Consider the following 26,537-nt stretch of genomic DNA (forward strand, 5'->3'; position numbering starts at 1 on the left):
TATAAATCTTAGTCTTGGGTTTCATTTTGGCTGGGTTGTGTGGTTTTTTTTTTTTTGTTTTTTGTTTTTTTTGTGGTGAATTCCAATTGCTCTGAAACTTCTCAGGGTGCACCTTGCCTGCGTTTTCGGATGTACAGCCGAAACTCAACAGAATAACTAGGAGGAGGAACTCCCAACAAAAAAGACCAAGAGACAATGGCCTCTCCTGCAGATCTAATGGATATGGATCCAAGCAAGATATCAGAAAGACTTCGGGGTAGCAGTTATGAAGACAATAGGCTGGAGAAAACTATTAATGGCAACACAGATTCGCTAAGGACAGAAATGAGAGCGGATCTGGCAGAACTTAAAGATGCTATCAACGAGATACAACTTAATCTACATACTCTAACAGGGTAAATGAGGCAGAAGAATGAATTAGCAATCGGAAGACAAACTGATAGAAAAGGAGGAGCAGGAGGAGGCCTGGAACAAACAGCTTAAAATCCATGAAAACAGATTTAGAGAAATAAATGATGCCATGAAACCTTCCAACATCAGAATTATTGGGATCCCTGAGGGGGTGGAGAGAGAGAAGACTAGAAGATACATTTAAGCAAATTGTAGCCGAGAGCTACCCTAATCTGGGGAATGGAACAAGCATTCATGGGCACCTGGGTGGCTCAATTGTTAAGCTCAGGGCATAATCCCACGGTCCTGGGATTGAGTCATGCTTTGGGCTCCCTGCTCAGTGGGGAGCCTGCTTCTCCCTCACCCTCTCCCACTACTTATGTTCCCTCTCTCACTGTCTCTGTCAAATAAATAAATAAAATCTTTAAAAAAAGAAAAAAAAGAGGGACACCTGGGTGGCTCAGTCAGTTAAGCAGCTGCCTTCGGCTCTGGTCATGATCCCAGGGTCCTGGGATCAAGTCCCACACTGGGCTCCTTGCTCAGCAGGGAGCCTGCTTCTCCCTCTGCCTGCCACTCTGCCTGCCTCTGCGCACAGTCTCTCTCTGACAAATAAATAAAAATTTAAAAAAAGAAAGAAAGAAAGAAAGAAGCAAGCACTTATGTTATAGAGACAGAAAGGACCTCTCCCAAGATCAAGGAGACTGAACCAATGCCCTAGCATGTAATAGTAAAACTCGCAAATCTTAGAACCAAGAAAACTATTTTATAGGCAGTTAGGGAGAAGAGATTCCTTATGTACGGAGGGAGGAACATCAGGATAATGTCCACAGAGACCTGGCAAACCAGAATGGGCTGGCAAGACATATTCAGGGAACTAAATGAAAAGGACATGCAGCCAAGAATTCTTTATCCAGCAAGCCTGTCATTCAGAATGGATGGGAAGATAAGGAGCTTCCAGGACTGGCAGAGACTGAAAGAATATGTGACCACTAAGCCAGCCCTGCAAGAAATATTAAGGAGGTTTCTCTAAAAAGAGAAAGACCCCAAGAGTGCTATAGGACAGAAATATACAGAGATAATCTATAAAAACAAGGACTTCACAGGCAACATGATGACAATAAAATCTTATCTTTCAATAATCACTCTCAGTGTGAACAACCTAAATGCTCCCATAAAACGGCACAAAGTTGCAGACTGGATAAAAAGACAGGACCCGTCCCTATGCTATCCAAAAGAGACTCATTTTGAACCTAAAGATACATCCAGACTGAAAGTAAAGAGATGAAGAAACATCTTTCATGCCAAAGGACCTCAAAAGAAACCTGGGGTAGCAATTGTCCTATCAGACAAGACAGATTTTAAGCTAAAGACTAGTCAGAGATACAGAAGGACACCATACCATTCTTAAAGGATCCATCCAACAAGATCTAATGATTGTAAATACCTATGCCCCCAACATGGGAGCAGCCAACTACATAAGCAAACTGGTAACCAAAATAATGAGACATATTGATAATAATATGTTAATAGTAGACCTCAACACTCCACTCTCAGTAATAGATCATCTAAAAATAAAATCAACAAAGAAACAAGAACTTTGAATGACACATTGGACCGATGGACTCCACAGATACAGACAAGACAGTCCACCCTAAAACAACAGAATACTCAGATTCTTTTTGAGCGCACATGGAACTTTCTCCAGAATAGACCACCTACTGGGTCACAAATCAGGCCTCAACCGATACCAAAAGATTGAGATTATTTCTTGCATATTCTCAGACCACAATGCTTTGAAACTGGAACTCAACCACAAGAAGACGTTTGGATGAAATTCAAACCCTTGGAATTTGATCAACCAGGAAATCAAAGAAGAAAATAAACAATTCATGGAAACCAATGAGAACAAAGACACATCGATCCAAAACCTATGGGATATGACAAGTGGTCCTAAGGGGGAAATACATAGCCATCCAAGCCTCTCAAAAAAATACAAAAGTCCGGAATACACAAACTATCCTTACACCTTAAAGATTCGGAGAACCAACAACAAATTAAATTTAACCCATGAATGAGAAGGGAAATACTTAAGATTAGAGCAGAGACTAATGAATTAGAAACCAGCAATACAGTAGAACACATTAATGAAACTAGAAGCTGGTTCTCTCAAAGAATTAATAAAATCGATAAACCAGTGGCCAGACTTATTCAAAAGAAAGGACAAAGGACCCAAATTAATAAAATTATGAATGAAATGGGAGAGATCATGACTAACACCAAGGAAATAAATACAATTATTAGCAATTATTATCAACAGCTATATGACAATAAATTAAACAACCTGGAAGAAATGGGCGTATTCCTGGAAACCTAAAAAATTCCAAGACTGAAACAGGAAGAAACTGACAACATGAATAGACCAATAACCAGTAAGAAGATTGAAGCAATGATCAAAAACCTCCCCCAAAAAAACAAGAGCTCAGTCAGGGCCTGATGGATTCCCTGGGGAATTCAAAGAAGAAACAATACCTATTCTCCTCAAGGTGTTTCAAAAAATAGAAACAGTAGGAAAACTTCCAGACTCTATGAGGCCAGCATTACCTTGAACCCCAAACCAGGCAAAGACCCCACCAAAAAAGAGAATTTCAGACCAATATCCCTGATGAATATGGACGCCAAGATTCTCAACAAGATCCTAGCTAATAAGAACCAAGAGTACCTTAAAAGGATTATCCACCACAACCGGGTGGGATTTATCCCTGGGATGCAAGGGTAGTTCAACATTTGCAAATCAACCAATGTGATTGAACACATAAATAAGAGAAGAAACAATAACCACATGGTCCTTTCAATTGATGCAGAAGAAACATCTGACAAAATACAGCATCCTTTCCTGATTAAAACTCTTCAGATTATAGGGCTAGAGGGAACATTCCCCAATTTCATAAAATCCATCTATGAAAAACCCACAGCGGATATCATTCTCAATGGGGAAAAGCTGAGAGCCTTTCCCTTGAGATCAGGAACATGACAAGGATGCCCACTCTCACCATTATTGTTCAACATAGTACTAGGAGTCCTAGCAACAGCAATCAGACAACAAAAAGAAATTAAAGGTATTAAAATTGGCAAAGAAGAAGTCAAACTTCTTTGCATATGACAGGATACTTTATGTGGAAAACCTAAAAGACTCCACCCCCAAGCTATTAGAACTCACACAGTGATTCAGTAATGTGGCAGGATACAAAATCGATGCACAGAAATCAGTTGCTTTCTTATACGCTAACTATGTAACTGAAGAAAGAGAAATTAGAGAATCGATTCTATTTACAACAGCACTAAAAACTGTAAAATACCTTGGAATAAACCAAACAAAGGAGGTAAAGGATCTGTGCTCTAGGAACTACAGAACACTCATGAAAGAAATTGAAGATGACACAGAAAGATGGAAAAACATTCCATGCTCATGGATCAGAAGAATAAACATTGTTAAAATGTCTATGCTGCCCCAAGCAATCTATACTTTCAATGACCTCCCAATCAAAATTCCACCAGCATTTTTCAAAGTGCTTGAACAAACAATCCTAAAGTTTGTATGGAACCGGAAATGCCAAGGAAATGTATGGAACCCTTAATAGCCAAGGAAATGTTGAGAAAGAAAAAAAAAAGCTGGGGGCATCACGCTGCCTGATTTAAAGCTCTATTACAAAGCTGTGATCACCAAGACAGCATAGTACTGGCACAAAAACAGACACATAGGCCAGTGGAACAGAGTAGAGAGCCCAGAAATGGACCCTCAATTCTATGGTCAATTAATCTTTGACAAAGCAGGAAAGAATATCCAGTGGAGAAAAGAATCTCTTCAATAAATGGTGCTGGGAAAATGGGACAGCCACGTGTAGAAGAATGAGACTGGACCACTCTCTTATACCACACACAAAGACAGACTCAAAATGGTTGAAAGGCCTCCAGGTTAGACAAGAATCCATCAAAATCCTAGAGGAGAACACAGGCAGTAACATTGGCCACAGCAACTTCTTTCAAGACATGTCTCAAAAAGCAATGGAAACAAAACCGAAAATGAACATTTGGGACTTCATCAAGATCAAAAGCTTCTGCACAGCAAAGGAAATAGTCAACAAAACAAAAAGAGGCAACCCACGGAATGGGAGAAGATATTTGCAAATAACACTACAGACAAAGGGGTGATACCCAAGATCTATAAAGAACTTAAATTCAACATCCAAAAAACAAATAATCAAGTCAAAAAATGGGCAGAAGACATGAACAGACACTTCTTCAAAGAAGACATACAAATGGCTAACAGACACATGAAAAAATGTTCATCATCATTAGCCATCAGGGAGATTCAAATCTAAACCACATTGAGATACCACCTCACACCAGTTAGAACAGCGAAAATCGACAAGGCAACAAACAACAAATGTTAGAGAAGTTGTGGAGAAAGGGGAACCCTCTTACACTGCTGGTGGGAATGCAAGCTGGTGCAGCCACTTTGGAAAACAGTGTGGAGATTCCTCAAAAAATTAAAAACAGGGGCGCCTGCGTGGCTCAGTGGGTTAAAGCCTCTGCCTTCAGCTCAGGTCATGATCCCACAGTCCTGGGATCGAGCCCTGAGTTGGGCTCTCTGCTCAGCAGGGATCCTGCTTCTCCCTCTCTCTCTGCCTGATTCTCTGTCTACTTGCGATCTCTGTCTGTCAAATAAATAAATAAAATCTTAAAAAAAAAAATTAAAAACAGAGGTACCCTATGACCCCGCAAGTACACTACCGGGCATTTACCCCAAAGACAGAGAGGTAGTGAAAAGAAGGGCCATATGCACCCCAGTGTTCATAGCAGCCAAAATGTGGAACGAGCCAAGATGCCCTTCAACAGACGAATGGATAAAGAAGATGTGGTCCATATATACAATGGAATATTACTCAGCCATCAGAAAGGAGGAACACGGGCGCCTGGGTGGCTCAGTGGGTTAGGCCGCTGCCTTCGGCTCAGGTCATGATCTCAGGGTCCTGGGATCGAGTCCCGCATCGGGTTCTCTGCTCCGCGGGGAGCCTGCTTCCTCCTCTCTCTCTCTCTGCCTGCCTCTCTGCCTACTTGTGATCTCTCTGTGTCAAGTGAATAAATTAAATCTTTAAAAAAAAAAAAAAGAAAGGATGAACACTCAACTTTTACAAGAACATGGGTGGAACTGGAGGAGATTATGCTGAATGAAATAAGTCAAGCAGAGAGAGTCAATTATCATATGGTTTCACTTATTTGTACAACATAAGGAATAACATGGAGGACATTAGGAGAAGGAAGGGAAAAATGAAGAGAGGGAAATCGGAGTGGCAGACTATCCATTGAGACACTATGGATTCTGGCAAACAGGGTTTTAGAAGGGAGGGGGACTAAAGGGATGGGTGAGCCTGGTGATGGATATTAAGGAGGGCACAAACTGCATGGAGCACTGGGTGTTATATGCAAACAATGAGTCATGGAACACTACACCAAAAATGAATGATGTACTACTGTATGGTGACTAACATAACAATAAAAACCCCCCACATATCTGACAAAGGGCTTGTGCTTAGAATATATAAAGAACTTTTATAACTCAGTAAAAAGGGGGTAAACAACTCAATTTTTAAAAATGGACAAAAAATTCAAACAGATATTTGAAAATCACAATGAGATACTATCAAGCACCTATCAGAATGACTAAAATTAAAAAGACTAACCAAACCAAGTATTAGTCACAATGTAGAATGATAGCAACATTGCTGGTAGAAGTGGAAAATGGTACAGCTGCTTTGAAAACAGCTGGGCAGGTCCTTAAACCATTAAACACAGATCTCCCATATGATGTACCCATTCCACTACCAGGTATTTTCCCAAGAGAAATAAAAGCACATCTCCTCAAAAGAATTAAACATGAATGTTTACAGCAGCTTTATTCGTAATAGCCCCAAATCAGAAACAACCTACATAACCTGTCCACAAGTGAATGAATAAATAAATTGAGCTTATATTCTCACCAAGTAGGACTACTAACAATAAAAAGGGACCAGCTACCGATCCTTGCAACAGCCATGGAAAAATTTCACAAGAATTATGCTGAGTGATGGGGCACCTGGGTGGCTCAGTCGTTAAGCGTCTGCTTTCAGTTCAAGTCATGATCTCGATACTGGGATCGAGCCCCGTATCAGGCTCCCTGCACAGCGGAGAGCCTGCTTTCCCTCTCCAGCTCCCTCTGCTTGTGTTCCCTGTCTCAATATCTCTCTGTCATAAATAAATAAAATCTTTAAAAAAAAATTATGCTGAGTGAAAGAAGCCGGACAAAAAAGGAGTGCATACAGTAGGATTCCATTTACATAAAATTTGAAAAATGGCATTTAATTTATAGACAGAAAGCAGACTGGACTGGAGACAGGAGGCAGGGAGGAAGAGTGGGATGGAGGAAAGAATTACAAAGAGGCACCAGGAAACATCTGTGGGTGATATGTGCATTTTCATTTTGTAGATGGCTTCACAGCTGTGCACATGTCAGAAGTCGTCAAACTGTTAGACTTTAAATACTGTAGTTCAGTTATTCTTCAGTAAAGCCATAAAGAAGGGAAAAAAGTAGAATCGAGGGTCAAGCATCAAGATTCTGCAAAGTCCAGTACTTACCGGCAGAAGAAGAGGAACCACTAAAGGAGGAAGAGAAGAGCTGATCACATGCAGGATACAAAGCAAACTGTTACCCAAGAACCTAAGAAAGTCTCAGGGAAATTGTAAACGGTGTTGAATGATACAGAAATTAGGAAAGTCAGTAACTAAGAAAAGACCAGTGGATTTGGCCTTAGAAGATATGTGTTAAAACACAAAGAGAGGAGTGAAGCCAGAACGTCATGGGTTAAGGAAATGAGAGGTCAATGAGTTGCAGCATAAGGACAACACTCATCAGAGAAATACTAAAACAGAAGAGAGAAAGCTGATGCAAGACAGAAGTTTTACTCATTAGTTAGATGCTCCTTTCCTCCTCGACGACCACAATGTAAATGGACTTCTGTCTCACTGGCATCATAATCAAAGATACTGCATTATACTACTGCATCATTAAATTTTTTTTTCCAGGACCAAGGCGCCTGGGTGGCTCAGTCAGTTAAGAGTCAGACTCTTGGGGCGCCTGGGTGGCTCAGTGGGTTAAAGCCTCTGCCTTTAGCTAAGGTCATGATCCCAGGGTCCTGGGATCGAGCCCCCTTCGAGCTCCCTGCTCAGCAGGGAGCCTGCTTCCCTTCCTCTCTCTCTGCCTGCCTCTTTGCCTACTTGTAATCTGTCTATCAAATAAATAAAGTCTTTAAAGAGTCTGACTCTTGAACTCAACTCAGGTCTCGATCTCAGGGTCATGAGTTCAAGCCCCGCACTGGGCTCCATGCTGGGCATGGAGCCTATTTAAAAAAAAAAAAAAAAAAAAAAATCAATCCAGGACCAATATAGTAGGATATTTACAGGAAAATATTTCCTAGAACTTCCACACCTTTTTACCCTTTCACAGTTCAATACCTAAGAAATGACTGATGGGAGAGGATGCTCTGGTAACAACCCTGTTGAGTACTTGCTCCAGAATTTCTTGTCTGATCATCTCATGGATCTAAAAAGAACAGAACAGTTAGTAAAATATTTCATTTTATGGGACATTTATGGTGACCTTCAGCTTACAATTGCATCAATTCATGTTAGGCAGAATGAGGAACAGTTTGGTTATCGGTAAAACTCAACTGTTTATTTCAAAGACAAATATACTGTGAATCATCTGGAAAGACAGAGTCATTCAATTCTATCCTCATTCTGAGCTCAGAAGATTGACTGGCAGGGCCAACTACCATGTTTATTAGCCTACAAGAGAGCGCACATGAAACTACTGCGATGTGTTAGGTTCAGCAGCAAAAAGGAATCATTCTACTAAGGTATCCATTACATGTCAGAACCCTGATTTCCAACAGTATGCCATGTATGACTTTCATCTTAAAATTTAAAAGCCCATGAAAATTTCTGGAAATTCAAAAAATCTTTTCCAAACCCTTCCTTGGTTTCTAGAAGCACAATAGTCACCTAAAAAAAAACCAAAAACCAAAAACCAAAAAAACCTGTTTGGAATTTTCATTAAAATTCTTAACTCAACTTGATTACATTACAGTACAGATTAATTTCTTTCAGATCTCAGACTAACACTAGATTACTAGTAGTAAATTATATGCTTTACAGATGCCTTGACAAAGACATTTGTGTGAAACCAAAGAGAACCTCACTAGTTTAAAAAGAAAAAATTAATCTTAAAACAAAAAATATTTAAATCTCTTACACTTTTAATCAGATTACTATTAAAAATGGTCATTTGTATCATCTAACAGACAACTCTCAAGGACTATTATACACATTCACTTCATAGTTCTGAATCGGAATAGATTTACATTCAAATTAGCCTCCAAGTAACATCTTCAGCAGACACTTTTGGTGTGTAGCTACGTTAATTCAATGTCAAGAAAATGACGTAGAGGAATCATTAGCAAAGTTGGTTAGCCTCAGACAAAGCCTAGCTCTTGTTTTAATTGAAAGTAAATGCATTTTTAAAAGCTGTTTCAGAAATTAAGATTGAGATGATGGTCATTATATGGTAATGAATTTAAAAATATAAGAACTATTTTGGTTTCTTCAGAAACAATGAACCAATAAGCATAATTCTTCAAGTTTGATGTTCTACAGTGACCTAAAAGATTATTTTTCGTATAATAGCATCCAAAAGCACCCACCAAAACAGAAAATGATCAAAAATGATTTACTACTAGAGGAAGAAGAGTAAATCACGAAATGCTAATTCATATTAAAATTTCTAATAAACAGAAAAAGGAGAAATTAAATGAAAACCTCATATAAAGGATGAAAAAGCAAATATTCCATCAAGCTGGATTTGTCATGTTTCATTTACTATTCCAACCTCTGTTCCTGGAAACTGCTGCATACTCAAATTTCCTTGTCCTCTAAGCTCCCAAGCAAATGTCATGCCCTGTTTATAATACAATTTGACAGTATTAGGGAATGGTTCCCAAACTGGAGACTCACCTTAAAAGTTTCCAGCAGGATATTGGCACCCAGCTTACATGCATGCTGATTTGGTATTTTTGAAAGACCTGAGCTCGTTTCAATAGATTTTCCATCAAGAATCTTCTTTGGCCCATATGAATCCATTAAAATGAAGCCAAATTCTACCAGGCCCTGAGTAACGTGATCCCAACTATGAACACTGCAAAAAAACACAAAGCTTAGTTAAAAAGAACCTCACCTTTATGCTCATTGTCATGTTTACACATTTCCCAAATTTGACCTGGATCACCAATATTGTTTACATGAAACTTTTCTTTTCATGCCCCCTTATCTGTCAGAATTCTGAATTCCTGTATTTCCACTGACAGAACACTGGCAAAATCCAGAAACTACAGAACATTCAAAATCAAACAGATGAAACTGGAATATCTCAATGTACTGACCATTACACATTTCCATTCAAGATTGCAAGACTGAAAGCTAATTGTTGCTTCTTTTATTTTCCCGAAGACACTAACAACACTTATAATTTTGCATCCCTCCCCAGAATGAGTTTCTTCGTGGGAGAGACCACCTTGTAGTCATATTTTTATCCGTATAGCCTCGCATAAGACTAACATTTAGAAGGCACACAGTAAATGTTCACAGCAGGAATATTTATATTCATATTTATGGTACGAAGCAATCAATGCATGATCTGGCTGCAAAAGCACGAGCCAAACTTACAAATAACCTTTTGCACAGTAGTAGAATCCTTGGTGATTTTATACCATTTAATGTTACCCACAGTAGAGGAAATGATATGCTTGTAGTAACCTCTGTATCATTATATCTACCTGCTAAATAGCAACAAATTCTAATACAGCATTAAAAAACAAAGGAGACAGCTGTGAACAGAGATTCTCACAACATTTCAATAGATTTTAATAATATTCACACTTTGGAGATCTGGGATCAAGATAATAGGCTGAGCATTTGCTCATTCTTCTCCCCGCCCCCGAAAATCTCCTGTTAACTGGGGGAGTAAATAAAACCTGGAAGTTGAACTGGTTCCCGAGTGATTTTTTTCCTTGTACACTAATGTTCTGTACCTCCAAGTATCTGCAGGTAAACACAAAGTGTATCAACAGAACCAAGCACAGCAAAGCACAGAGGACTACAGTACAACTGTTCATGATGCTCCTGAGCTTGTTTTGTTTTGTTTGTTTGTTTAAGATTTTATTTGAGAGCAAGGAGGGGAGAGAGAGCACACAAGCCAGAGGAGAGGTGCATGGAGGAGAGGCAGACTCTTCTGCTCAGCAGGGAGTCTAACCCAGGGCTCAGTCCCAGGACCCCTGGATTGTGACCCAAACCAAAGGGAGATGCTTAACCGACTGAGCCACCCAAGCACCCAGCCTGTCTTCTTCCTTTTGGCTTAGGCTACATGCAAGCTGATATCTTTGAAGTATTTACTGTGCGGTTCTACCTAATATTTGTGCATTGGTTCTAGTCTGCAGAATTCAGCTTCAATACCCCCTTACTGTGCCCTTCCAGGTTACCACAACTTGTTTAAGGTGAAGTCCCATATTTACTGTAGCAGAACTTTTATGTTAAGAACATATGGGAGGGGCACTCGGGTGGCCCAGTCAGTTAAGCTTCTAGCTCTTGGTTTTGGTTCGGGTAGTGATCTCAGCCCCTGAGTCAAGCTCCACACTCAGTGTGGGGTCTTCTTAACACTTGGTCTCTCAAAGCAAAACAGAACAACAACAAGAGACCTTCTTTCTCTTTCCGTTCACATGCTCTCTAAAATAAATAAATAAATCGTAAAAAAAAATATATATATATATATATGTGTGTGTGTGTGTGTGAAAGGTATATATCAAATGTCACTTTTTCATATGGCTAGTGGTATTTTAGTGTGTGTATATGTACCATATCTTCTTTACCCACTCATCTACTAATGGACACTTGGGTTGCTTTCATATCTTGGCTATGGAGAAACAAATAAAGGGGATTAAGAGGAAATCCCAGTTATAAAATAAGTAAGTCACAGAGATGGAAAGAACAGCACAGAGAATAATCTGTAATAATAATAAAGTTGTATGGTAACAGATGGTGAATGCACTTATCATAGTGAGCACTGAACAAGGTACAGAATTGTCCAGTCAATATGCTGTACACCTGAAACTAAGAGAATACTGTATGTTGATTATACTTAAAAAAAACACACTGGATATTAACTAGACCTACTGTGGTGATCATTTTAAGATAAAACACTGAATCATTACATTGTACACCTAAAACTAATATAATCCTATATGTCAGTTATATCTCAATTAAAAAAAAACCTTAGGGCTCTGGTTACAATGTCAAATATGTCTGCTCAGCCCTATCTTCCCCACAGTTACTATCATTTTTAGAGTGTTAATTTTAAGAAACAGAAGGTTTTTCAGGAATACACTGTGTTACAGCAAAAATGGGAAAAATCAACTCTACTAAGTTAACTCCACACACTAACAGGCAAGTCTAACTAAATACAATAAAATACCATTAAAATGTGGTAATGTGGGGTCCAAAAATTTAATCGTATACAACATAAAATTATTTAGAGGTTAACTGACTAGGGAAAGCACGTGTAACTAACCAGGTGATGATTTCAGGGAATCTAGTAATAGTCTCCAAATCCCTCCCCACTAGGTTTGATTCTACCTGGTGTTAACAGCCCATCCTACCCTAATTATAGACGGAGACAGAACTCCAGGTCCTGTGGCTAACGGGGACTTTCAGAAGGACAGCTCTCAAGTAATTTCCTGGGTAGCTAACATGCCTGTATCTTTAGCTCAAACTGAAGAGACTGGGTTGGGAATATACAGGAGATACAACTATAAACCTCAAGAAAAGAATAACCAGATACAGAGAAGATAAGGGAGCTTTAAAGCCTATCAATGGGTAAATCAATCACTCAGAAAGAAAGGATTCTAGTCTGAAATTTGCCTTATGTGTCAACCTCAGGTAAACTCAACCTAAATCAGAATTCCAGGACATGGAATGAGATTTACCTCAAATGATGGCTTAAATTATAAAGCTTTAAAACATTTAATCCACAAAGCAAACATGACACAGTAAAGACGGTTACTACAGCTAATGTGTATCTTGAATTAAAATAAAGACCAGGGACACCTGGGTGGCTCAGTTGGTTGGGCCGCTGCCTTCCGCTCGGGTCATGATCCCAGGGTCCTGGGATCGAGTCCCGCATCAGGCTCCTTGCTCAGCAAGGAGACTGCTTCTCTCTCTGCCTCTGCCTACCACTCTGCCTGCTTGTGCATGCTTTCTCTCTCCGACAAATAAATAAACAAATAAAATCTTAAAAAAAAAAAAGTAGAAAAATAAAATAAAGACCAGTGTGGTTACCAATCTTTTCAATCTGGTTTAAAATGGGTTTGTGTAGGGGCGCCTGGGTGGCTCAGTCAGTTGAGCATCTACCTTCAGCTCAGGTCATGATCTCAGGGTCCTGGGATCGAGTCCAGCATTGGGCTCCCCACTTGGCATGGAATCTGCTCCTCCCCCTCTCTCATGCCCTCTCTCAAATAAATAAATAAAATCTTCAAAAATTAAATAAATAAAATAAAATTGATTGGTATAAAACTGCTAATTCAATTTTATCCATTGGTCCTAAACTTCAACAGTTAAAGTAAATAAAACTTTTAATGTTTTTTTACTCACCTAAAAAGCCAATGAAGACTAAGGCCAAAAAATAGGTATAATATCATGACAGAATCAAAGTCACCCACTTTAGTTTGTATTCTTACTATCAAGGTGGCCAAGAAATCAAGCTTAGGATTTAAGGATTTTTTGATACAAGAAAACCTCGCTAGAACAATTTCAAGGGATTAAACATTGATATGTGAAGTCAACAGACACAGCCCTCAATTTTCTCTGATGAGCCCCAAGTCTGGCATCACACTGCATTTTCTAACACTAAATACCTTACGAACCTACTGGGGTTTGGTTCATGAACTCACCTATTCTTCACGACTTCCAAGATCATGGTTGAAACACAGGACCTATGAGGGACTAGATTCTGAAGAAATTTTGAGCTTTGGAGAAGCTGACGATCCTTAAAGCTTTTTACAACTAAAGATTTTAAAAGGTCAAATACCTAATGAAAGAAACGGGAAAATGAGTCAAAAAATGACAGCCCATGCAACAGGATCTTAACTCAAAACTGTTCCTACTTGCTACCATACACTTGCTTTCCTAAGACAGCTGTTTTACTAGATGAGTATGATATAAAAATTATGACCGTCAGTGGGCACTTCAAAGAGTTGAAGACAGGCAGGCATTCCTTAAGAGAGAAAAAGGGCTGGGGCACCTAGGTGGCTCAGTTGGTCAAGTGTCCAACTCTTGATTTAGGCTCAGGTCATGATCTCAGGGTTGTGAGACCGAGCCCCACATCAGGCTTCACACTGGGCATAGGGTCTGCTTAAGATTCTCTTGCTCTGTGGCACCTGGTTGGCTCAGTCAGTTAAATGTCTGCCTTTGGTTCTAGAGTCCTAGACTGAAGCCCTGCGTCCTGCTCCCTGCTCAGTGGGGAGCCTGCTTCTCCCACTTGCCCCTCTCCCTGTTGTGCTTTTTCTCATTCTTGCCCTCAAATAAGTAAAATCTTAAAAAAAAAAAGATTCACTCACTCTCCTTACCCTTCACTCTCTCCCTCTCTATAAAAAAAAAAAAAGAGTGAAAGGAAAAGGGGTAAAATCCATATTAATATTACCCACAATCAGGGAACACATATGAGAAAAAAGGGTATAAGATTTTATATTTCTATCCTTGCAGCTACATTGCTCTCATTAATTTCAACTCAATCAGGGATAATTTCTTAAAAAACTGCAACATAATAAACTGCCAGTGAATTCCAAGCTAAACTTCCCATTTTCCACCTGACTGTGTAGTATGTTTCTACTCTTCTTCCCACTCACTACCTGGCTTACCACACCATAGGGAGGGAAAGGCATATACCAAGTACCTGAATAAGTCTCCCAGCAGCCCCCAGAAAATAGCGTGGGCCTACATGCCTCACACTGAGGGATTCCCCACTAGCAGAACCGGCTAAGAAAGGGCTCTTGTGCTCCTTATCAACTACAGAAGGAACCAAAAAGTCCTTAATCAATACCTGTTCCTCAAATCTTTGTATTCTTGTTACAGAGAGCAGAAGGGCAATGCTGAAGGGACATATGTTATTACTGAAATCTCCTTGCTGTCCGGCCTACAGAGAAACCAAAAAGGAGTCATTATTTACATTTTAAAAGTATAACATAGCCTATTGAAGACAGGTCCTTAAATGGATCAGAAATCTAAACTTCAGACCTAAAACTATAAAGCTTTAAAAACAAAATATATTGGAAAATCTTTAAAACCTTGAATTAGGCAAAGATTAGATATAATACCAAAATCGTAATTTATGAAAATAAATTTAAGAAAATTTAATTTTTTTAATATTTAAAAATAATTTAAGAAAAAATTGATACATTGGACCTCATAAAAATTCAAATATTCGTGTTTCAAAAGATACCATTAAGAAGATAGAAAGATGAGGCACAGACTGGAAGAAATACTTACTAATTAGCTACATGATAAAGGACTTACACTCAGAATATACAGAGAATTCCTAAAACTCAGTAAGATATGCAATCAAAAAATGGGCGAAAGATTTAAAGAGACATTTCTCCAGAGAAGATATCAGAACAGCTAATCAGCACATGAAAAAGTACTCAATTAGCAGTCATTAAGGGACTGCAAAGCAAAACCTCAGTGAGATACCGGTTTATACACACTGAAACAGCTATGATAAAAAAGACAGTAACAATGTCGGCAGGGACCCATATAAATAGGAATCCTCCTACAGTGCTGGTGGGAATGTCAAATGACATAGCCACTTTGGTGAAAATGAAATATAGAGTTATCACATAACCCAGAAATTCCACTTCTAGATGTCTATCCAAAAGAAGTGAAACATATGTCCACATGAAGACCTACACATGAATGTTCACAATAGCGTTATTCATAATAGCCCAGAAGTGGAAACAATTCAAATGTCCATCAACTGGTGAACAGCTAAACCAATCTGATAGATCCACACAGTGGAATACTATTAAACAAGAAGAAAGAATGAAATACTGACAGAGGCTACAACACATGGATAGCTTTGAAAACATCATGCTAAATAAAAGAAGTCACACACAAGAGATCGTGTATTGTATAATTCCCTTTACAGGAACTGTCTAGCAGAGGTCAGTCTATGGAGACCGTAGATCAGTGGTGGCCTGGGAATGTGAATTCACTATAAGAGGGCATAAGGGATTTTACAGGGTGATGAAAATGTTCTAAACCCGGGTTATGGTGATGGTTACATAAGGAGGTAAAGTTAAAATGGATAAATTGTATGTCATGTAAATTTTATCTCAGAGAAGGACAAGCATCATATGATTTCACTCATGTGAAATTTAAGGAACAGAACTGATGAACATAAGGGGAGGGAAGGAAAAATAAAACAAGATGAAAATAGAAAGGGAGGCAAACCATAAGAGACCCTCAACTCTAGGAAACAAACGGTTGCTGGGGGGAAGGTTGGTGGGGGGATGGGGTAACTGGGTGATGGGCATTAAGGAGGGCACAGGATATAATGAGCACTGGGTGTCATATGCAATTGATGAATTACACAATTCTACCTCTGAAACTAATAATATACTCTATGCTAGCTAAATTGAATTTAAATAAGAAAATATCTCAATAAAATTTTAAAAATAGGTCTTTGAGGCCTAAAAGAAATGATATCCAAAAGACAATAAAAAAATCCAAAAAACCAACAAAAATAATACAATGGAGTAGATCAAGAAATACAAAACTGGTGGGGCGCCTGGGTGTCTCAGCCGGTTAAGTGTCTGCCTTCAGCTCAGGTCTGGGATCAAGCCTGCATCAGGCTCTCTGCTTAGCAGGGAGTAGGCTTCTCTGCCACACCTCCCCCTCCATCCCCCACCCTGATACCCCCGCACCCCCCACCCCCACCAGGCTTGCCTGTGCATGTGCTCTCTCTTTCTGAAATAAATAAAATCTTTTAAAAAAAGACAAAACTGGTTCTTTGAAAAGATCAATAATGATCTTTAGTTTTATAGCAACTAAATAAAATAAAGAGGGAACATATACAGAGGAGATAAAGAAGCTTTAAAGTCTAGCTCCACATCATTGTCTTTAAGTATCCTTTCCTACGAAAGGGACCCAGGGCTCCTTGGAGAAACAGGTAATAGCCATATGAATAGGGAAACCAAGTAATAGGAGAGCCTTGGAGAGCAGTGCTCAAATGGTCATGTCAGAAGGACACAGAAGCCAACGCAAGGACCCACGTGGCCAAATATGGGTCTCATCTGAAGTAGTGAATAATAAATACAAGGAACTAAAAAAGGCTAGTGGGTGCATAACAGATAAGGGGGGCGAGGCTTTTTTCATGGAAGAAAGCCAGCTAAATAATGTAGAAAGAATAATAGATTTGGAAATTTTTTATTTTAATTCTACCATTTTGCAACTCCCCATATAATTACTGATTAACACTAATAGTAGATGGGAAAACGAAAACCACTGTGTGAAAGGTTGCTAAGGATAAGGATTTTCACATGATCTAAATTATAAGCCCACAGATCACTTTCTAACTACAAAAGGAAAACTAGATCTTTGCAAATGAAGAAAACTTATGGTCACTGTCTTAACCAAAAGATGAAACAGGAAAAAACAGGTCCTTTACCTGTACACTTAATATTCTTTAAGAATTCAAAACACTTTTAATTTTATTCTAGCAACCTTACACATATGTATTGATGAATGACTTAGTTGCACAAAACTCCATAATACACTACTAGAAATAGGCACTCTCCCAATTCTCAAATGGAGAAAGAGAGGTCAAGGTTGAAGCTCGCCTAGGACAATGACGGAGTTATGATGTAATGTTAAGTTTCCTGCTGAACAGTCCTCGTCTTTTTTTTCTTTTTAAACACTCAAACTTTTAAGCATGGTGTTAAAATGGAACTTGCTTAAGAATGTTGTGATGTAGATTTTCTACTTCCAAATTAAAAGGCATCCTCTAGATCTAGGACCATTATACGATGCTTCCACTCGTCTCCTGTCCTTAACGGGCACTCAAAGGGGCCTGAGTTTACACATCCCTGTTTCATAAAGAGCTCCTGGGTCACCGAAGGAGTCTGTGGTTACCTTTAGGTGTTTCAGGAGTTCTCTGCCTAGTTCACAGTCCAGTTTGATGGCAAACACAATGTGTAGAATAATGGTGCCTTCCACATGACGCAGTTCACCTGATGGCACGGTAACAAGATCCAACAGCCTGAAAGATTCAACAGAAAGGTATGAGTTAGTTTGAGCAAGAGACAAGAGTGCAGGTACTCCGATGAACTCAAGTTGAACTCATACTGGAGGCAGGAAGTGTAAATTCTACTGCCTCATTCCTAGCTACTTATAACAAAACTTCCTGAAAGCATGAATTGTCTATTATCATTAATTCCACTTCTTTACCTATTCTCCATTAAATCCAATTCAACCAGGCTCTGTCTCCTCTCTACCCACTCCCCTCAATGCCATTTGACTATTCTTGCAAGGGTTACAAATGACCTCTATGTTGCCAAATCCTGTAATCAAGTCCCACCTTAATTAATACCCCCGCAGACAGGATACAACCGACCACTTCTTTCTTGAAACACTCTCTTCTCTTCTAGGGCACTGTCATTGAATTCTTCTTCTTCTTCTTTTTTTTTTTTTTTGGCTGGCTCACCCTCCCTTTAAATGGTGGAATGCTGTTAAGTTCAGTCATGGGTTTTCTTCACAATTTCCCTAGGATTCCCTATTCAGTCCCATGGTTTTAGTTCTTTCCAATCTCTTATCTCTAGACTATCTGCTTAATACCTGCATATGGGATGCTAATATACATCTCAAACTTAACATGGTTAAAACTGAGCTTATTTTGTCCCACACCTGCTTTTCCATCAGTTTTTCCTAACTCCGTATATAAGATCGCCTTATAATCAGGTGCTCAAGCCACGTAACAAAAAGTTACCCTACAGTAGAAGTGGTAGGCTACAATCAGATTAACAGCATGAGCTCTGCAGCCATGGGTTGAAATCTCAGCTCCACTGCTCTATCATCTTAGGTTATCCCTTAATTTCTCCATGCCTCAGTCTCCGCATGCATTAAGTAGAAGCAAAATAGGGCTGTTGTGAGGTTTAAGTGCTTAGAACAGCACCTAGCACAGGTAAACACTCTACAAATATTTGCTTTAGGAAAAATCTTCTTCAGGGGCACCTGGATGGCTCAGTCAGTTAAGTGTCTGCCTCCAGATCCCAGGGTCCTGGGATCAAGCCTTGCATCGGGCCCCCTGCTTCACCCTCTCCCTCTGTGGCTCCCCCTGCTTGTGCTCACTCTCTGTCAAATAAATAAGTAAAATCTTAAAAAAAAAAAAAAAAAAAACTTTTTCAGGCATGCCAAGCTGTGTCCTGCATTCATACTAAGTAGTCCATGAGCTGAGAATGTTTGATCTATGTAATGTGGCTCTCACCATTCAGGCTTCACTTAAAGTAACACCCTCTGCAAGAGGTTTTTCTTGACCACACTCTAAAGTAACTACATTGTCACTATCAGATCATTCATTTGAGTTATCTGCATAGCACTTTCTAATATTTTTCTTATTTATTTCCTGTTCTCTTCTCACCAATATTTAAACTCTTTGAAAGCAGGAACCTTGTCTGACTGCTTCAACACTACAGTCCCAGGGCCAAATAGTCCCTGGAACAGAGTAGACACTTCATAAACAACTTATAAACCTGCAACTTCCACAACAACTACCGCTGTTCTCCTGGAGAGCTGTAAATAAGGTAGGTGAGAAGGCTGGCTGCTTTAGGACTGAGCAGCTCAGAGAGGACTAGGGAAGTTCTGTGCTAAGGTGAAGGTAGGGACTGAAAGGTTAAATAAGAGGAAGTCGAACACATAAAAGAAGACGCATCTGTCAAAATGACTTTATTTCTGTACTGTATTACTCACTCATCACCACTCTGTTCCTCATTGTGTCGCTTATCTAGCTCGTTGAAGAAAGCTATGATTCCTTCCAAAGCCCTCCTTCTGCTTCCCTGAAAAAATACAAAAAAGGTAAGGTCTCCCCATAAAGAGCAAGGTCACCAAGTTGAACTTAATCTACTTTTCAGCTTAGAGGATTCTCAAATATGAACCTCAATAGGTAAATTACAACCTAAAGTCACACTAAGGATTTACAGAACACTTTTTCAAGTTGAGATTGGGTTTGAAATGCATCTTAGTGTCAGACTTAAGGGGCCAATAGTCCACACTTTCTTGAGATCTTTATCTCTTCTGCTAATACACACACACACAATGTGGGAATACAAGAGACATGCATATTTTCATTGGCCGAGGAGCATGACCCTTCTACCCATCATATCCTCAGACACGAAATGAAAGCATCTATGTCTTAGTATGTAAATCAAGAGTATGGATAAGCTGAATGGCCCTAACTGATCATTCCACTAGAGTTAAAAAAAAAATATATATATATATATACACTTTTTACTTATACCTTTGAGGAGAGAACTAGAAGCTGATAGACCAGAGGTGGTATTTCTTGAAGATTCAACTTGCTGAACATCCTCAATACTTTTTCCACCACAAATTCCACCTCTTCTGCAGCCAGAGGGACATCCCTGTGGATCAAAGACTCTAAAGGTCAGAGCTACGGCCTAATTTGGGAGACATGAGAATATTATAACTGCCTCTTTGGTTTTTATCTAAGAGAGAACCATAAAGGGGGCCAAAAGCTTTACATAAGCAAAGCCACATTGGAAAAAAATCATAGTTCTACTTTAAATAAGCAATTAAAGTAAAAAAGGGAGAAAATTCTGTAACAGAAAAGAGGTACCAATACTCTTACTTGGGGGAGAGTAGTGTTTGAGCTTGCTAAACTTCAATTTCTAACCGACAAGTTCACACAGCAAGGAAAAATGAGAAAAGGGAATAATGATGCTTACTTGAACATGGAGGTAAGTTGGATTACATACTGCTGATCCCATCTGGTTAAAGAAAATGACAAAGAATATGAAAGTTCTTCTCAATTTAACTCATTTGCATATTACTATGTAAAATTAATAAGGGAAAAAATTAAGGTCATTTTAAGTTTGATTGGGTTCTACTGGAAAACAAGATCAAAGACTCAATGAAGTAACAGCTTTTAACCTACAAAACTACAAAAATCAAAGTCTGATGATACTCAATGCTGGGAATTTTGGGGAAACAAATGCTCTCCATATACTATTTTAGAGAGTGTATACTGATATAACTCTTCTGGAAAGACAAGCTGGCAATAATTATCAAGTTTAAAAATGCACATAACCACAGATCCCCTCAAATTAGTATTAGAAATATATCCAAGTACAGGCTTATAAAAAGTCACCTAGATGTAAGGATGTTCATTGCAATACTTTTTATAATAGCAAAAAAACAAACAACTAAATATTATTTATTGGGAAAAAAACCACTCTTAACAATTAGAGATTAGCCATTTATAACAGAATAGTATAAAACTATTGAAAAGAAGATGTAGGGGCACCTGGGTGACTTCGTCAGTTAAGCGTCTGCCTTTGACTCAGGCCATGATCCCAGGGTCCTGGGATCAAGCCCTGCCTTGGGTTCCCTGCTCAGAGGAGAACATATTTCTCTCTCTCCTCCCTGCTTGTGCTATCTGTCTCTCTCTCTCTCTTTCAAATAAATAAAATCTTTTTTAAAAAAGGAACTATGTAGAGTTGTGTATACTGACACAAACAGATGTGTTAAATGAAAAATGCAAGGTATATTACAATATGTACCGAATAAACTCTTTAGTGTATTAAAAACGAATGAGGGATAGCTGGTTGGCTCAGTTGGAGAAGCATGTGATTCTTGATCTCAGGATCGAGTTTGATCCCCCCATGTTAGGTATAGAGATTATTTAAAAATAAAATCTTTAGGGGCGCCTGAGTGGCTCAGTTGGTTAAGCAACTGCCTTCGTCTCAGGTCATGATCCCAGGGTCCTGGGATCGAGTCCTGCATCGGGTTCCCTGCTCGGTGGGGAGTCTGCTTCTCCCTCTTCTGCTCCCCTGGCTTGTGCTCTCTCTCTCTGTCAAATAAATAAAACCTTTAAAAAAGAAAATTCAAAAAAAAAAATCCTAAAAATTTTTTAAATTTAGAAACAAATGAGTGGATACATACTTAAAATTAGGTATGTTAAGGATCTTATATAAAGAACCATAAAAGCTGTTGTTTCTGATTGGAAGCTCTCTTCTGTTTCTTTTTAATGTACCCAAATGTAATCACTATATTATACAACTTAGTATTCTCTTTATTTCACGGACTATAGTAAGGATTTTTCACCTTTGATGGTTTTATATATTTCACTTTAATGGGGTTAAATTTCATGGAGTGGCTCTACCTTAACTTACATAGATTACATACCATAATAACTTACATTTCTCTATTATTATATGCTTAAGTGGGTCACAATCTTCTGGGTTGAACAAGTTCATGTATGAAGATTTTCTTATTATGCTGGAGTCTTTCTTTAGGGTAGCTTCCCATATTTCTGGCTTAAAGGTACAACCATTAATTATATATATGCCACTCATTTAAAAAAAAAATAAAAGATATAGTAGCAGGGCGACTTCTCAGCCTTAAGGACCTTAGGACTCCAAATAAAGCTAGAGGACAAAACTGTGTTAAGATGAAAGTCAAGTAGAGGTGCCTGGGTGACTCAGTGGGTTAAGCTTTTGCCTTCGCCTCAGGTCATGATCTTAGGGTCCTGTGATTGAGCCCCGCATCGGGCTCTCTGCTCGGGGGGGCCTGCCTCCCCTCTCTCTGCCTGCCTCTCTGCCTACTTGTGATCTCTGTCAAATAAACAAACAAAATCTTAAAAAAAAAAAGAAAAGATGAAAGTCAAGTAAATAGAAACTATATGGAATCTTAGAACAGAAAGTATAGTAAGTAATCTCTCAAAAGGTCATCACAAACTATATAAAGAGTTTTACGCTGTACATTATAAACAAACTAACAGACTGAAGACTTAGTGATACAAATTCCTGAAATAAACAGTACTCCCTTTTTTGGCCACTTGTAAATCTGAGAAACTGCTACACATTAATAAGACTCACCTGCCAGAACACAGGGTGTTAATCAACTGCTTCTTACATTCCTCCCCACTCAGTTCACCTAGAAATGCAAAATACACTGAGAAATAAATTTGATTAAGTAAGTAGCAAAAAAGCCACTAAACTTGGAAGAAAATTACCTTTTCCATAATCTAGATTTTCCTTGTTGGCAACAAGGGCAGTGAGAATAATGGGCAATAACTCCAAAGACTTTCCATTTGTCAAGCTGCCCTCTTTGATAGCACCAACAAACTCCTTGGCCAATTTAACCAGGAATGATCCTGGAAAATTGTGAGCCTAAAAGTTTATGGGATAAAGAAAATGTTAAGCAGAAATCTAGATGTTTGGTATCTCCACAAAATAGTGTCTCTTGCTGAATTAACAGAACTGGTACTGAAACCCAGAACTGGTCCTATAAGGGACCCCAGAGAGCGACTGCTCTGGTACAAACTTATAAGATTTCAAAGGTCAGAATCCTCCAGCAGTTCTCCAATGTCTTCAAATACTCTTCAAAGATACCAGATGTCCACAATATCAGAAATTAACATAAACATGGGTTTATGGCCCATCCATCACCTATTCCATTTAACAGTAGTTCTTATTCATAAGTAAGAATTATGTAGGCTAGGTTTGGCACGTTTAAGTTTACCCTCCCTTAACAAATTACAAGCCCCGTCCCCAAATCCACCCAAAACCAAAAAAGCTTTTGTTTCCCATCTTACCTCTAGCATTAGTAATCCTATGATCTCAGATGCTACTTCTTTCTGCAAGTCCCCTGACTCCACTAAGTGGATACAACAAATGTATATCTTAAGTCTCCTCAGAGCGCCAGCCTCCTCAGAGCAGGGGGAACCTTATTGTTTTAAACAAGTAGTACAGAAACAAAGAATAAAGGAAGAAATCTTAGAAAGTCGAAGGGCAAATAGGAAAAACAAACAGCTATATAGTTTTAATACAGAAGTAGAATTATCAAACTACTGATTACTAGAATGTTTAGAACAGCAATATTTAGGAGCTTTATAAGAATACTTAAATGAGACAGACGATTGAAATGCCATCTTTTTTTTTCCTCCTACAGCATTAATTTGTAAAAACAAATTCATAGTGCAAAAGGAGAAATACCTTCTAATACACCTTAGAGCCTTTTGGGGTCCAGTAACCCAAATTAAATGTCTTTAACATATTCCACTTCAAAATATAACTGAGTAATGAATGCCAGCAGGAATGGCAGAATAATAAAGACCTCAGAAAATCCTTCCCTCCATAAAAGCAGTAAGAAAACTGACAAAGATAATAAAAACCATCAACAACAACAATCCTGGGAGAGGAGAATGGAATCTGATTTCCAGAGTTCCCACAAAATATCCTTTAAGAGTATGGCCCATATACAGAAAAAACAGAATAGAAATTGACACACAAGCCACAAACTGATAGATCTGCAAGACACATATCTTATAAACAACATGTATCCAGAGTAAGAAATCTTAAAACTCAAAAATAGGAAAACACACAACCCAATTTTTTAAATGGACCAAAGATCTAAACAGACAAAAAAAAAAAAAGACCTATGATGGCAAGTAAATCTATGAAGACGTGTTCAACATAATTTTCTGTTAAGGAAGTAAAAACGCAAACAACTATTAAATACCACTGCCCACCTACTGAAACGGCTACAATCCAGAAACCCTTCCCCAGCCAAATGCTAGCGGCCACGCAGAGCACGGGGAAATCTCCTTCATCGCTCCTGAGGAACACACAGCGATGCGACCACTTTGGAAGACAGGTTGGCAGTTTCTTATAAAGTTAAACACAAACTTGCCATAGGACCCTGAAGCGATCGCACTCCCAGGTAATCTACCTCAGCCAATTAAAACTTAGGGCAACACAAAAACCTATTTGCTGAAAACCAATGTTTACCACAGCTTTGCTCATCGTCATCAAAAACCAGAAGCAACCACGCTGTCTTTCGGTAGGTGAACGGATGAACTGTGGACCCCCATACAATGGGGTACAGTTCGGTGATAAAAGGACAGAGCAACTGACTCACACGACATGAATAAAATCTTAAATGCATTTTGTTAGGTGAGTGAACACAGATCAAAACAGCTACATGTTGAGCACCTGGGTGGCTCAGTCGGTTAAGCGTCTGCCTTTAGCTCAGATCATGATCTCAGGGTCCTGGGATCGAGCCCCACAATGGGCTCCCCCCTCAGTGGACACTGCTTCTGCTTCCCCTCTGCCTGCTGCTCCCCCTTGTGCTCTGTCAAATAATAAATAAAATCTTTAAAAACAAAACAAAACAAAACAAAAAAAACAACCACCACACACACATACACAAACCCCAGCTACAGGTTGTGTGATTATATTCAGGAGATGTTCTAGGAAAAGCAAAACTGTAGGGAGAAAAAAACCCAGCTGAGTGGTTGACAGGCTGGGGGAAGGGAAGTGGGCAACTGCAGAGGGGAGGCCTGGGGGGGTTTCAGGTGATGGGATTATCCTGCGGGATCCTGGAGTGCTGCAGACAGAATCTGAAGTACTGCCAAATGCATAGAACTTGACAGCCCAGAGACTGAGATTTAACATATGCACATGAAAACAAACAAACAAAAAATCACCCCAAGGGGCGCTCAGTCAAGCTCTCTCCCTGATGAATAAAATCTAAAAAATGAGGAATAAAATCTTAAAAAAATATAATAATAGGCATCCAATTTGAAAAACAAGTAAACATATCCCTACTCATAAATGACATAATCATGTTTATAGAAAACCCTAAGGTAGACTCAAAAAAATAAATTGTTAGAGGGCAGCACCTGGCTGGTCAGTCAGTAGAACATGTGACTCTTCTTGATGTAGGGGTCGTTGAGTTTGAGTCCCATGTTAGGAGCAGAGATTACTTTTTTTTTCTAGATTTTATTTATTTATTTGACAGAGAAAGCGAGCACAAGTAGGGGGAGCAGCAAGCAGAGGCAGAAGGAGAAGCAGACTCCCCTCCAAGCAGCCAGCCTGATGCAGGGGTCGATCCCAGGGTCCCAGGATTAGGGCCTGACCAGAGGGCAGACGCTTAACTAAGCCACCAAGGTGCCCCTTTTGAGATTACTTTAAAATAAAATCTTATCTCAGGATCCTGAGACTGAGCCAGGCAGGGGCTCAGTGCTAAGTCGGGATCCTTCTCCAGATTCTCATTCTCTCTCTGCCTGGCTCTCCACCCACCTGCTCATTCTCTCTTTCTCCAAATAAATAAATTTAAAAATATAATCTTAAAAAAAAGTCTACTGCATTTCCATATACTAACAATGAACAATTAGATGACTAAATTAAGTAAATTCCATTTACAATAGCATCAAAAAAATAGAATAGTTAAGAATAAATCTTAAAAAAGTATGTATAAGACTTATATTCTGAAGATTATAAAATACCACTGGAAGGAAAAAAGAGAACCTAAGTAAATGGAAAGACATTCCATGTTCATGTAATGGAAGACTTAGGCTAAGATAGCAATAGTTCTCACATTCATACACAGCTTCAACACAATCCTACTAAAACCCCAGCTTCCCTTTTTTCAGAAACTGACAAGCTAATCTTAAAATTCATATGAAAACACAAGAGACCCTGAATATCCGAAAAAATCCTGAAAAAGAAAAACAAAGTTGGAGGACTCAAACTTCTCGATTTTAAAACTTACTACAACAATATGGTAATCAAGACAGTGTGGTACTGACATAAGGAAACATACAGATTAAGAGACTAGAACCTTGAGTCTAGACATAAGCCCTCACATTTCTGGGCAACTGATTTTCACTAAGAGTTCTAGAGAAAACAAGACAAGATGCAGTTGGACTCCCACATCAC

General features: G+C 38.9%; 1 protein-coding gene across 5 annotated transcripts in view; it reads right to left on the reverse strand.

Annotated features, from left to right (window-relative positions):
• FANCI (FA complementation group I) overlaps window positions 1–26,537 on the reverse strand; it is an 85,006-nt gene that overhangs the window by 43,856 nt on the left and 14,613 nt on the right. For all 5 annotated transcript variants that reach the window (XM_032342044.1, XM_032342042.1, XM_032342043.1 and 2 more), the window contains exons 4-14: window positions 23,411–23,541; window positions 22,829–22,985; window positions 22,692–22,749; window positions 20,541–20,582; window positions 20,093–20,216; window positions 19,546–19,631; window positions 17,713–17,839; window positions 14,627–14,719; window positions 13,479–13,615; window positions 9,496–9,676; window positions 7,939–8,026 (exon numbers count right to left, since the gene is read on the reverse strand). In XM_032342044.1, the coding sequence (XP_032197935.1) occupies window positions 7,939–8,026; window positions 9,496–9,676; window positions 13,479–13,615; window positions 14,627–14,719; window positions 17,713–17,839; window positions 19,546–19,631; window positions 20,093–20,216; window positions 20,541–20,582; window positions 22,692–22,749; window positions 22,829–22,985; window positions 23,411–23,541 (1,224 nt within the window). The remainder of the gene's footprint in view (window positions 1–7,938; window positions 8,027–9,495; window positions 9,677–13,478; window positions 13,616–14,626; window positions 14,720–17,712; window positions 17,840–19,545; window positions 19,632–20,092; window positions 20,217–20,540; window positions 20,583–22,691; window positions 22,750–22,828; window positions 22,986–23,410; window positions 23,542–26,537) is intronic.

Source organism: Mustela erminea, chromosome 5 (assembly GCF_009829155.1).
Source record: "Mustela erminea isolate mMusErm1 chromosome 5, mMusErm1.Pri, whole genome shotgun sequence".
NCBI classification, from domain to species: Eukaryota; Metazoa; Chordata; class Mammalia; order Carnivora; family Mustelidae; genus Mustela; species Mustela erminea.